Here is a 14,222-nt window from a genome sequence, read left to right on the forward strand (position 1 = left end):
ACTGATTATAAGGGATGACTGGACAGTATAGGAAACGATTTATGGGAGAGTGAAGAACGAATGCGTAGTTTCCACGCTAGGAGCAATTTTATTGATATTGCGCAGCATTTTATAGAACACATTCAGTGGATCACACGCTGAATCGCTGGTTAGGAAAGTGTGTGGGTGCGGATCTCAAGGCGTCTATTCCCACGCCGCTACATGGACTGCCACAATCGACCAAAAGTCAACAGACAACTAAATTTTTTTCACATAACCCGAATTTCACAACAGTTAGGGTGTTGACATACAGAAGAATAAACGTGTGAAGCGAAGGAACCTTCCACATGGACATCCATATTTTCGTATTTCACTTGGAGCGAAACTGCTGGAGCACCTGTTTCGCGTATTAATTGACTTATTCACCGTTGCCGCTTCTCTCTGCCGCATTAAAATTTTCCAAGGAGAAGAGTCGTGTATAGACATATGAGTACATACGGAAGCGAAAAATTAGTCGAAACTTCATCTTGAAAATATTTAATGTATAATAAATAAACGTGTTTGGCATTCTTATTTTTCTGCTTTTACGGCCTCAATGGACCACTTCAGTCAGCTGTTTTCTGGTGATCTTCTTCAACATGTTTTCTTTCTGAACTGTCCAGTATCTTTCCACTCCTGATCTTTTTTGTCGTTCCTCGTGCGGCGGCCCGTGTTCACCTTGGACTTCATTCGCTTCCTAAGGGAACTACTCCGATTCGATCTTCTCGACAGTATCTTCGTGTACACCGATTGCTCTAAGACTGAACGTGGTGTCGGGTATGCCGTCATCATTGGCATCGATCGTTTTCGATATCGGCTTCCAGAGCACTGCTCAATATTCATAGGCTCTTCACCGTCTGTCAGGTTACCTAGTACATCCGGCGACATAGGCTTTTTAATTGTGTCATATGCTCCAATTCTGTCAGTGCCCTTCAGAGCCTCTGTGTACTGTACACAGTCCATCCATTAGTGCAACGGGTCCAAGACCTTCCACTCGCTCGCTGTTGAGGGAGCCACTGTGATGTTCAGACGGCTTTCTGGTCACGTCGGTCTGATGGGAAATGAGGCTGCTGACGCTGCTGCCAAGGCTGCAGTCCTCCTACCTCGGTCCGCTAGCTCTTCCATCCCCTCGGATACTCTCCATGTTGTTGTCTGTTGGCAGGTAGTGTCACTTTGGAATCACCACTAGCCTTCTCTTCACGGGAACAAGCTCCAGGGAATTAAACTTCTCGGCCCTCTCACCGCGAATCTTTTTAGCTGGGTGCGTATTGGGCACTACCGTTTTAGCCATCACCATTTGTTGAGTGGTGATACCCCGCCACTTTGTGCCCATTGTCGTCAACCTTTGACGATTCGCCATTTCCTGACCGTATGCCCTGTTTTAAACCACTTACGTTCCGATGTACATTTGCCGTCTGAGTTATCGGCTATTTTAGCGAACGACGCGCGGGCTGTCGGTCGCGTTTTTACTTTTTATACGTCGTGGCAATATGGCGAAGGACATTTAATCTTTGTTTCGGGAGCTCTGCTGTCTCTACAGCGTATTTTGTGGACTTTTCTCTACGAAGAAGTCCTTGTTGATATCTCGCTTTCCTTCCGTCGACTTGGCTTCACGTATAGTCAAATGTTCAAATGTGTGTGAATTCCGTAGGGACCAAACTGCTGAGGTCATCGGTCCCTAGACTTACACACTACTTAAACTAACTTATGCTAAGAACAACACACACACCCATGCCCGAGGGAGGACTCGAGCCTCCGGCGGGAGGGCACGTATAGTCGGTTTTAAGTTCTTTTACTGCTTGATGATCTGAGGTTATGACATAAGTACTTATGACCTTAATTGTTTTTGCGCCCTAAAACATTCCAACAAACCAACAACCTTTTCATTGTTTGTCTTTTGTCTACTTTTGATTTAATCTTATTTTTTATGTTCTTTATTTTTTTTTAATTTTCTATTTTGTTTTGGAAATAATCCAAGGTTAATTCTACTTCTTTCTTATCCTCCCTGATTTCCTTTATCCATCCTGTTTGTTGCTTCATGTTCGGAAGTTTTTCTATATTTTTTCTTGGTTATCTAGTTTCTAGTGTCCTCATACTGTGACCAAAAAAGAAGTCCTTTTTTCAGTATGGTATTTGTAATGGACTTCAGTTCACTGTACACCACTTCATTTGGCACTATCCACCAGAGTGCATCTTCCTGATATTTCCTATTTATGCATTTTCTAGCTATTCTTCTTTCTAATTTTAAGAGCTTCTCGATTCTGTTTTTCTGGATGACTTTGTAAAGAGCTTCACTTCCGTATGTCAGCTCTGGTTGAAAGACCGCCTTGCCATCTTTTAATTTAGTTTTAACCGATAGACTTCTTTATCGAACGCAGACCATGTTAATTTTTGAGCTTTTACCGTTTCGTTAGTTCTTTCTTGTCATGCAGGTTTCTCGTCCAAGTTGTGTATTATAATTTCTCCTATGTAATTAAAGTGTTTCAGTGTTTTTACTTTCCTGTTATTTACTGTTATATGGTTGATTATTAGTGGATCTGCTACCATCATTTTAGTCTTTTCGAATGGTATCTGGAGTGCTGCATTTTATGCTACATTTTGTAGGCTTGTTATTTGATTTATGGGTTCCTGAATGTTACTAGCTAATAAGGCTAAGTCACCTGCGAATCCCAATCAATTTAAGTTCATTTGATATTTCTTGGGTCCAATTCTCACGTATTTGCGGGTTTTTCTTTTACTGTTTCATCATCACGTACTCCAGAGCTAAGTTGAAAAGTAATGGCGATAAGCCATCTCCCTGTCTTAATACTATTTTAGTCGTAAATGGATCAGATACTTCTCCTCCGAACTTTATATTTTGTGTTTGTTAGAATTACGTTTATCATTTTTATTAATGATAATGTCTTTAGCATTTAATACTTAATAATTGTGTGAATGTGTGGCCACTGTCATTTACGGTATCATTCCCAAAGTTACCAACTCAAGAATATTTTTTTTTCTTTTTTTAGTTTTTGTCCTACTACCGCACTGAAATCCTGCATTACCACAAAGCAATAGCGTTTATGAGTTTCATTAACTCTTTCTAGGGGTATTTCGCCATCTCGTCAGAATATGAGCATGTTGATGTTGGTATATATACTTGAATCATTTTCACAAAATATCTTATGTTTATTTTTTAAGTAAGTTTTCATTGTTTCAGACTCCTTCAATTTTGTTTTCATTTTAATTGTGTACAACAAAGCCTACGCCTAAAGTTCCTCGTGCTCTGTTCCTCTACAGTAACACACATGTTCTGATTTTAATTACATCTAGCCCGATTTTTTTTTGCCGCACTTCCGACGACCCTACAATAATCATATGATCTTATTTAATTCCTCATCCAGCGTTAAAATCGACCTTCGAATCTTAAGGTTCAGCAATATATTGTCTCTACATGAGATGTAGCAGTAGCGATTCGTATGATTGCTATTTAACAAAACTTTTCGAGTAGGGACGTACGCGGACAGTAGTAGCTGTGCTCGAAAGCCTGAAGCGAGACCTATATCCCGTAAGCTACGCCTCAAGCCGTCGCCTGAAATTCCTTAGTCCACTATTCCCAATATTCTTCCACCTAGATCGGAAAAAAAGGAAGTCACGGGAACTTGCACTGGCAGTAGGGCGTCCGACAACCGCATCATTGCGCACTAACCTGCCAGGACCCGAAGAGTTTCGCGAAACACGTGAATAATGATAAGCCAGGACAAAGATGCGAAATAAAACTGGCTTGGTGACTCCGATCTGGGATGTTCGGCCACCTTTTGCAATTCTTTATTTCGGCAGCTTGCGAATGTATGATGACGAAATGATAGTGAGCGCAACCACTTACCTAGCCCTGAGCGGAGAAAATCCCCGACCGTAGCGGCAATCGAACCCGGAACCCCGTGTTTGAGAGTCAGCAACGTTACCCACAAAACCACGAACCGCTGACGGGCAAAGCTATGGTTACAGCATCGCAGTCTACCTGAGTGCTTCTAAATCCCAGAGCCTGCAATCGTCACGTCCAGTTTGCATGTAAGGGGACATGCAAACAGGGGCGTCGAATTTCTAGTCTAAGTTTGTTTAGATATAAGGAGAAAGTACGTGAGGATACCGGTGTACGTATAAATTAATGTTGTGGAATGTTGTTACGTGGGCTTCTCCAGATCACGTCTTGATAACAACGATACGTCACCATCACAGCATTGTAAAAGTATTATCCACTCCAAAATGTCGGCGTAAATATAATGACTGCATTTAGCAGCAGACTATCGTGGCTGTACCACAAAACGATCAGTAACACTAATATTTTTAAAAGAAGTTCCTGAATACTATGGTGCAGGCGCCCTTATTGTAGTAAAGACGTAATTATTTTGCGGGGACTTATTCGCCTGAGTTTTTCGTTGGAGTACTGGTACGAATTAAGTCAACCATTCACTACGCAAACGTCGCGCAATATATCCAGTGTTACCCGTTCAAACTCGTGGCAGTTCAGTCGAAAAAATCGCAAGGACTGAACAGAACAGTTAACATAATTTTGGCAGTTTGAAATGAGTCAGATTTCGCGAAAAACAATTTCTTCGATAGGTCATTGCATTCAAACCAGGAACCATAAAGTTTCAAAAGTGTTCCCTTCATTTCTAGGGCATTCTAAGATGTACCTGCCACTTATGATCACAAACAGCAGTGGAAATAAGTCACCATCAGAATTGAAGTTCATCAAAAGAAGACTCTGAATCTACATTTTAGAAGACGGAAAATTTTAGCTTCGGTCGGTATTGAAAGGGATATTTTAAGACAATTAAGTTATGAAGATGTTATAAGTATCTTCAGTAATAGTGTAGGCGCATTCAATAAGGCGATAACATAATTTAAAACTTTCATTTTAAGACTGACTCTTTGGTAATGTAATGCATTTGACTTAAATACATGTAAAATTTGCTGGGTTTATACAATTCATTTTTATCTACAATTTGGCTAACAAACGTGTTTACCCATAGTTACATTATGTTATTTTTAAAAGTGAAATACTGATTTTTGGACTGACATGATTCTGAACGTGTATTTTTTAAAATATTTTTGTTCATAGTGATATCAATAAATCGTGTTGAGTATCTTGATTTAAATTCCTCTCGTTTTTTAAAATCTCATCAACTGATTAAATTATAAATTTTATAGTAAAATTTTATACAATTACATGATAAGATGTTATAGACACTGTGAACTGAAAGAAAAACCTGTGATTCCATTACGTAAGGGGCGATCAAAAAGTTTCCGTTGGAAGGCCGTACTGTCTAGAATCGGTGTACCAATCAGGCAAGATCGTCATGAGCATTGAGGCAATCATTACACCGACGCACAGGGTTGGATATACCCGTTTGGTAAAGCTCTGTGTCCTGCTGCGCGGAGAAGTCCGTGACTGCCTGCTGAACATCCTCGTCCGACCGGAATCGTCAACCCTTCAATGCCACGGGATTGAACCGTCGTCCTCCCGAATTTCGATAGATATGCTATCTATACACATCCTTCATTCTCCGATAGACGTCTACCGGTGTTTGTCCTTTGGCACCTAGTAAAGGAACAACTGAACGTTGGTCCTGTTTGGACGCATTTGGTAATAGGTCACCTTTTCGCATTTAACGCACGCTAATCCGTTGCCTAAAACTCGCAGCTAATACGAGTATGCTCGCAGTAAATCGCGCTACTTTACATATACGCTGCAACAACGCGCTCGAACGGAAAGTTTTTGATCGCTCCTCATATAACAACTTCGTATCACAAAAGGTTTATCTTCCCGTGTCAGCCGAAGATACTTCCAGTTTCTTGGGCATATTTTAAGAGAGGGGAATAATTTATACTACCTTGCAAGACAAAATCGTCGGCAGAAAACCAAGGCAGATCAGCAAGTAGTTGGTTGGATCAAGCGAAGAAGACTAGCGGCCTGCATCTTCACATTATGTTAATTTGCTCTAAAATACTACTTTGGCGGGTGAGTTGCCACTACATCTCCGCTAGAGGTCTGCAGATTCTAAATACGGCCCTTGTAGATACTGGACACGTTCCTCAGAATGATTTGAATGTGATACAGCCGATTCCCTTTCGCAAAGTTGTCCCATCGGTGCAAAATGGTTCAAATGGCTCTGAGCACTATGGGACTCAACTGCTGTGGTCCTAAGTCCCCTAGAACTACTTAAACCTAACTAACCTAAGGACAGCACACAACACCCAGCCATCACGAGGCAGAGAAAATCCCTGACCCCGCCGGGAATCGAACCCGGGAACCCGGGCGTGGGAAGCGAGAACGCTACCGCACGACCACGAGATGCGGGCTGTCCCATCGGAAACTTTTCTTTGTAATGACTGCGCCGTGGGCAGGACGTTGGTCCCTATAGTCTTCCTTCGTTGCCTCGCTTTATCAGAGAGTCATCAGCCTTCGCCGTCTCCGTGCAGCGTTTGTCCTTGACGTGACGCAAGCGACTAAGCTCCGAACAGCTGACTGAACACAAGCCGCCAATGTCAGCGCGGCAATGGCACAGTTCAGCCGGGACGAGGCCAAGCTCGCGGACACGGAGGGACTCCTGAGTGTGCAGTCGAAAGGCGCTACAACGTAACGACATCAAAGCAACATGCTAAACAGTTTAGAATTGTCTAGATCTGCGAATACGAGGTGTGGCTATAAAATAACGTAAGATATGTATGTTTCAAAAACATAATTTAGTTGTTATCACCCTCAATGTAATACCGTCCTCTATCCATAGACAGTTCCAAGCGAATTTTGCATTGATGGAAACTGCTCCTTGATCACAAGTGCCGCTTCTTCTTTCACTACTTCAGCGGACTGAAATCTTTTTACTTTTAATGCAGATTTGACGTTGGGGAATAGATATAAGGCACATGGTGCTAGGTCAGGCGAATAAGGTGGATAGTCTAACACTGGAATGCTGTATTTGACTAAAAACCTCTTAACGGATAATGCGGTATGTGCCGGTTCATTGTCTTGATCCAGAACCCGCGTCTTATGTGGGTTGTTTTTTTCTTATTTTCTCGTGGAGTTGAGCAAGAACCTCAAGGTAGTAATGTTGAGCAATAGTATGACCTTCAGGAACCCAGTGAAGATACACAATTCCATGAATATCGAAAAAAAAAAGCAGCCGAGCGGTTCTAGGCGCTTGAGTCTGGAACCGCGCGACCGCTACGGTCGCAGGTTCGAATCCTTGGGCATAGATGTGTGTGATGTCATTAGGTTAGTTAGGTTTAAGTAGTTCTAAGTTCTAGGGGACTGATCACCTCAGATGTTAAGTCCCATAGTGCTCAGAGCCATTTGAACCATTTTTTTTAAAAGCAAATATCAATTGCTTTGCATTTTAATTTGCTCATTCGAAATTTTTCGCTCTCGTGAAATTAGCCCCTTTCAATGCATGGATTGGCGGTTACTTTCTGGATCGTAAGGGAAAAACCAAGATTCGTCACGTTACCACTCTTTCCGAGAAATTAGAAAAATTTTCAGTGGTACAGAGAGAGTCAGTACAAACATTTTCACGAGCTTCTTTCTGTTCGATCGAGAGAATTTTCGGACCTAATTTCGCTCACACTTTTCTCCTGTTAACTTGGTTAATTAAAATTTGCCTTACGCATTATTTGTTAATTCTTACAGTTGCAGCAATCGATAGAACTCTCAAACGACGGTCACATCCAATTACATTACCAATTTTTTTGAGCTTTTCACCCTTTTCTGATGTTGAATGGCGTCCCGGGTGTGAGTCATCTTCAGTGTCTTCTCGGCCACCTTGGAAAAGCTTGAATCACTCAAAACTAAGCTTAAGAGATGAACAGTCTTCGCCGTACACTTCTTTTAGCAAAATATAGGTTTCAGTAGCAGTTTCTCCAAGTTTCAAGTGACTCTTCACGGCAATTCTTTGCTCTGTTATTACAATTATAATTTTTCCAGCAAAACAAAATAACAGCTCTACACAGATGAAGTCCACGGCCACACTGATTTGCCTACAGACAACAGAGATGCCGCATTGGACAGGGAAGGCTTCAACGCTTTACAGCTGTTGGTCGTTCATCCTTGGCGCATGCGTACTTTGGGACAGCATCAGTCACGTTATTTTGTAGTCACACCTCGTAATCGTATTTGTCTTTCTTCGTGTAAAAACAGAGCTGCTGACTGAATCTGCGTGTCGAAAACTTGTGATAGAAAGAAGTATCTGGTTCTACAAGGCATAGAATGGAATTCCATAGGCAGATTCGCTAACTCTGTAAATTGGAGAAAACAATTTCGTTTTAATTTTCTTTTAGTTACCATAACACCAAAATTGTGCTTATTATCCACACTGTCACTATGTGCCGTGCATATTAATGGAAAGGAGCTAACATGAATGTGTTAAATGTCTATAATGATGCATTAAAGACATGATTCACACTATGTAAGCTTCACACGTCCTGCAACTGACGATCCCTATGAGGTTTACGAAGTGGGCTGGAGTCTAAATAACTTGCGTATCACTGTACTCTCGATTTATTGTTTCGCACGTTTCATTTGTCAGATCATTAATACATATTATCATAATCCACTGCTATCATCTACCACACTGAGCCCGTCCACAGATAAAGACATTCATGGTTTTTGTAGCTTCTCCCCATATTCGGATTTGAGAAGTTCACAGTGAGATCAAATTTAATAAGGCAAGAAAGCGTTACATTTCTTTCTTATTCGCGGATTGCTCCACAAAGAGCTGTACCGAATCAATAGAAGTCGTTACAGAATTTTTCTTTGAATACTGAGGGCAGCAGTATCAAATTTTGTCATAATGCTGTTGAATTCTACTTCAAAATAGGTTACACATCGCTCAAACACCAATTTATTTCAATATTTTTACATACCGACCACACAAAACAGACTTTCGGATGTATGAACACTCCCACTTGCAACTACACTACTGGCCATTAAAATTGCTACACCAAGAAGAAATGCAGATGATAAACGGGTATTCGTTGGACAGATATATTATACTAGAACTGTCATGTGATTACATTTTCACGCAATTTGGGTGCATAGATCCTGAGAAATCAGTACCCAGAACAACCACCTCCGGCCGTAATAACGGCCTTGATACGCCTGGGTATTGGGTCAAACCGAGCTTGGATCGCGTGTACAGGTACAGCTGCCTATGCAGCTTCAACACGATACCACAGGTCATCAAGAGTAGTGACTGGCGTATTGTGACTAGCCATTTGCTAGGCCACCATTGACCAGACGTTTTCGTGCAGCCACAGGACATCGTGTTACGACTCAAACTGTGCGCAATAGGCTGCATGATGCTCAACTTCATTCCCGACGTCCATGTCGAGGTCCATCTTTGCAACGACGACACCATGCAGCGCGGTACAGATGGGCCCAACAACATGCCGAATGGACCGCTCAGGATTGGCATAACGTTCTCTTCACCGATGAATGTCGCATATGCCTTCAACCACACAATCGTCGGAGACGTGTTTGGAGGTAACCCGGTCAGGCTGGCGGTCTTAGACACATTGTCCAGCGACTGCAGCAATGTGGAGGTTCTCTGCAGTTTTGGGGTGGCATTATGTGGAGTCGATGTACGCCGCTCATGGACGTGGAAGGCGCCGTAACGCCTGTAGGATACGTGAATGCCATCCTCCGACCGACAGTGCAACCATATCGGCAGTATATTGGCGAGGCATTCGTCTTCATGGACGACAATTCGCGCCCCCATCGTGCACATCTTGTGAATGACTTCCTTCAGGATAACGACATCGCTCGACTAGAGTGGCCAGCATGTTCTCCACAGATGAACCCTATCGAACATGCCTGGGATAGATTGAAAGGTCTGTTTATGGACGACGTGAGCCACCAACCACTCTGAGGGGTCTACGCCGAATTGCCGTTGAGGAATGCCTCAGTCTGGACCAACAGTGCCTTGATGAACTTGTGGATTGTATGCCACGACGAATACAGGCATGCATCAATGCAAAAGGTCGTGCTACTGGTTATTAGAGGTACCAGTGTGTACTGCAGTCTGGAGCACCACCTCTGAAGGTCTCGCTGTATGGTGGTGCAACATACAATGTGCGGTTTTCATGAGCAATAAAAAGGGCGGAAATGATGTTTATGTTGATCAGCAAAACTTTTTTTTTATGTGTGTAGAACACGATTGGGGCCAGTATAATTCTTGAGAGAGACCGTTCTTCTGTGACCTCTGTCGGCAGTGCTGTCCTTGAAAGTAATAGTTATGAAGCAACAACATCAGTCTCCCTAGAACAGCTAAGGAAAACCACAAATTGTTCTACAGGCGTGTGCAATGTCTCAGCACGAACTGGACGTGAATATCATGAACCTCGTAAAGAAACTCTGTAGTTGTTCACGTATCCTTCTCGCGGCTTTGAACTTATACCACGTAATTTTCTTCTGTTGTCTCTTAGTGAGAGCATACTAAATTGATGGAGGTTTATGGATTCATATTACCGTGTTAAAGCGTATGAAGAGGAGCTGCATATTTTGGACAAGCAGCACTGATACCAATGTTTCCGAAGGTTGGCGGGAAAACGTTGGGAAGCACCAGTTTTAGTATTGCCTTACATGAAATGTCTGGCGAAAATACAGAAATATCTGAGGGATCATCATACGATATGACTCTTCATCAGTGAATCTCCTGTGAAAATACGAAAGAAGTCGAAACTGGGCACAAATGGTCGACGACAGCCCGAACACACGTAATATTGTGTTGTGTTGTAATACGATATTTGAGGTGTACATGAGTTAGCAACGTAGTAGGATACATTATTAAAATTATTACAAGTGGTGGACCATTCACACTGGCGTTAAAAGCATTAGATTAGTTTTCTCTAAGTCCGGCAGTTGCTTGATGGGTACTGTGGCTTGCCAGAACTTTGGGACCACACGATATCAGATTTTACAAGCGATTTAGCTTCGTAAGATCAGGCCTTCGTCTACTATTGTGTACTTTATGCTTGTCGATAAGATCGAAATTGATCGATAATGATCGGAGACTTTATAAGTGACTACATGTGGTGATACGTGTAACGCAGGAATCCTATGTGCTCCGAGTCCTCACAGGTAGACACCGACGAAATTCCCGTCTTCTAGCAGCGGTGTAAACAGAAAAAAATGTTTTGCCAAATCAGCCAACGAACGACTTCAATTGCAAAACAGAACTTGAAGTATAAACAAAATCGTGTGACTGCAAAAAATAATTGCAGTGCACTATAAAAAGCTCGGGCAGGGAAAAATTTAGAGAGTTGAAGCACGATTTGTTGTAACATGACCCTTCTTTTCCACCTTCACTTATTCTCACATCGGAATAAATTTGTGGCTGATAAACGTCAGTGTCCGATGAAGAGGACTTACATTTCAGCGAGATGTAGTCCGCCCGCACACGGCGAGAGTTTCTACTGCTTGTCTTCGTTCTTGCCAAATCACTCTTCGGCCATCAACGTCGCCGGATATCTCCCCAAATGAGAATGTGTGGAGCATTTTGGGCAAGGTCCTGCAACCAGCTCGAGATTTTGATGATCAAACGCGCCTGTTGGACAGAATTTGACACGATGTCCCTCAAGAGAATGTCCAAGAACTCTGTTAATCAGTACTAAGCCGGATAATTGCTTGCGAAAGGGCCGGTGCGTCACTGACTAGCTCAATTTGGGGATCTATTTCTCTTGAATAAATCATCCAAATTTTCTGAAATCGTTATCATTTGTTTGTCAGTACATATATAATTCCATCGTGGTGTGCCGTTTATGTTTTTGTCTGAGAGTGTACATTGCCCTGAGAAAGCACTATGAGTAAAAATATTTTCGTTTTGATCGACAAAAATCCTGCCTTCACTGGCAGGCCGAGGGTAATTTTCCGTGACCTCGTAAATTAGACCACTGCAGATGAGCAGGGTCCGGTGAAGCGTGCTGCCTGCCCGCTAGCCTACTCACCGAGCACGCCGAGGCGGTAGTTGAGGGTGACTACGATGACGCCGCGCTCGACCAGGAAGTCCGGCCCGAACTGCGCGCGGCCGCCCTCGCCCTGCACGAAGCCGCCGCCGTGGATCCACACCATCACCTTCAGGGGGTCGGCGGAGGCCGTGTCATTCGGCAGCTGCAGGCGATATAGGACATTACATAGCACTTCTCAACTCGACAACTTCTCCAAAATAAAAAAGTGGCTATGTACATCGTAGGCGTATAAATGTGTCAGTGAAACGTAGCAGGAAGTTGCTGTTTTAGGTGTATATGGAAATGCATATCATTCAGAGACTGAGCCGTGAGGTCATCTGCCCAACTAGTCTTCGTGTTTTGTAAGTACATTACACACACTAACAAAATTTAAACAACTTGATGTTTATCGTCATGTGTGTAGGTGAATTCCTGAGGCACCAAACTGCTGAAGTCATTGGTCCCTAGACTTACACACCACTTAAACTAACTTATGCTAAGAATAACACACACCCTCAACCCCGTGGGAAGACTAGATCCTCCGGCGGGAGGAGATGCGCAATCCGGGACACGACGCCTCAAACCGCGCGGCCACTCCGCGCGGCTTATCCGCATGTTTTTATTTTCTATATATATCTCTGCCGTGCTGATGAAGAATATAAACCCATTTTTTCTGAAATCAATATTTTAGGTATTATTTCAAAATATTCGCTTTTACTGACAATAGACTAATTAGCATATTTGACTAGGGGAAGACCGATAGCGCATACACGAAAATTAAAGAGAGATTTGCAGAAAAAAGAATCAGCTGCATATCTGTAGCTCAGGTGGAAAACCTAACACTAAACAAAGAAGGAAAAGGCGGAAGGAATACATAGTGGGGCTATACACGAGAAATGAACTTGCCACGTACTATTATACGAGTGAAAAGGGAAGAGGAAGTAAATGAATATCAGATTGAAGATGTGATTGCGAGATGAACTTGACAGACCTCAGTCGAAACAAAGCGTCTAGGTAAGACACCATTCTGTCAGGGCTACTAATATCCAGAAACTACTCCATCCGGCATGCAAGATCTTTGAGACAGGCGAAATACCCTCAGCATTTAAAGAAGAATCTAGTAATTCAGTTACAAGGGAGCAGTTGCGGACTATCAGTTTAATAAGTCATGGTTGCGATATACTAACACGAATTCACTACAGGAGAACGGAAAAACTAAACTACCTCAGAGGATTGCTAAAAGAAAAACAAACCTACGCATTTGTAGACTCACAAAAAGCTTATGACAATGCTGACTGGACTATACTCTTTGAAACTGTGAAGGTAGCAAAAGTAAAACACAAAGGGTGAAAGGCTTTATGCAACTTGTACAGAAGCCAGACAGCAGTTACACTGAGGTGACAAAAGTCATGTGATCCTGATACACACATATACAGATGGCGGTAGTATCGCGTACGAATGCTGTAAAAGGACAGTGCATTGGCGGAGCTGTCATTTCTACTCAGGTGATTCACGTGAAAAGGTTTCCGACGTGATTCTGGCCGCATGACGGGAATCACAGATTTCTGAACGCGGAATGCTGGTTGCAGCTAGATGCATGGGACATTCCACTTCGCAAATCGTTACGGATTTCAATATTCCGAGACCAAAGTGTCAAGACAGTGCAGACAATACCACATTTCAGGCACTACCTCTCACCACGCACAAACGCAGTGGCCGATGGCCTCCACTTAACGACCGAGAGCAGCGGCGTTTGCGTGAAGTTGTCAGTGCCGACGGACAAGCAACACTGCGTGAAATAACCGCAGAAATCAATGTGGAGCGTGCATCTTCAAATCTTCGTAGTGCAATGATTGTTCCACAAGATTTATGGTGTGCACACGCATAATTTTCACTTCTTTTTCTGATATTTCCGCTATACGAGGTGTGGCTAGAAAAAAACCGGACTAGTACTGGTGAAACAATAAAACGAATGCAATAAGGCTGAAAGTCGCGTGGCCTGTCACGTGACTCTCGCTCCGCCTACTGCTCGAGTTTCATCTGCCTCCTGCACTCAGTCTGCCCGTGGCGTCTGTTTTAAGTAGTTGACGTTTTGTCTGTGCGTCGGAAAATGTTGAGTGTACAGAAAGAACAGCGTGTTAACATCAAATTTTGTTTCAAACTAGGAAAATCTGCAAGTGAAACGTTTGTAATGTTACAACAAGTGTACGGCGATGATTGTT

The 14,222-nt window shown here is 42.8% G+C and overlaps 1 protein-coding gene across 3 annotated transcripts in view; it reads right to left on the minus strand.

The window, feature by feature from the left end:
* LOC126236948 (acetylcholinesterase-like) overlaps positions 1 to 14,222 on the minus strand; it is a 184,080-nt gene that overhangs the window by 50,657 nt on the left and 119,201 nt on the right. For all 3 annotated transcript variants that reach the window (XM_049946642.1, XM_049946644.1, XM_049946643.1), the window contains exon 4: positions 12,001 to 12,163. In XM_049946642.1, the coding sequence (XP_049802599.1) occupies positions 12,001 to 12,163 (163 nt within the window). The remainder of the gene's footprint in view (positions 1 to 12,000; positions 12,164 to 14,222) is intronic.

The sequence above is a fragment of the Schistocerca nitens genome, chromosome 2 (genome assembly GCF_023898315.1).
Source record: "Schistocerca nitens isolate TAMUIC-IGC-003100 chromosome 2, iqSchNite1.1, whole genome shotgun sequence".
NCBI classification, from domain to species: domain Eukaryota; kingdom Metazoa; phylum Arthropoda; class Insecta; order Orthoptera; family Acrididae; genus Schistocerca; species Schistocerca nitens.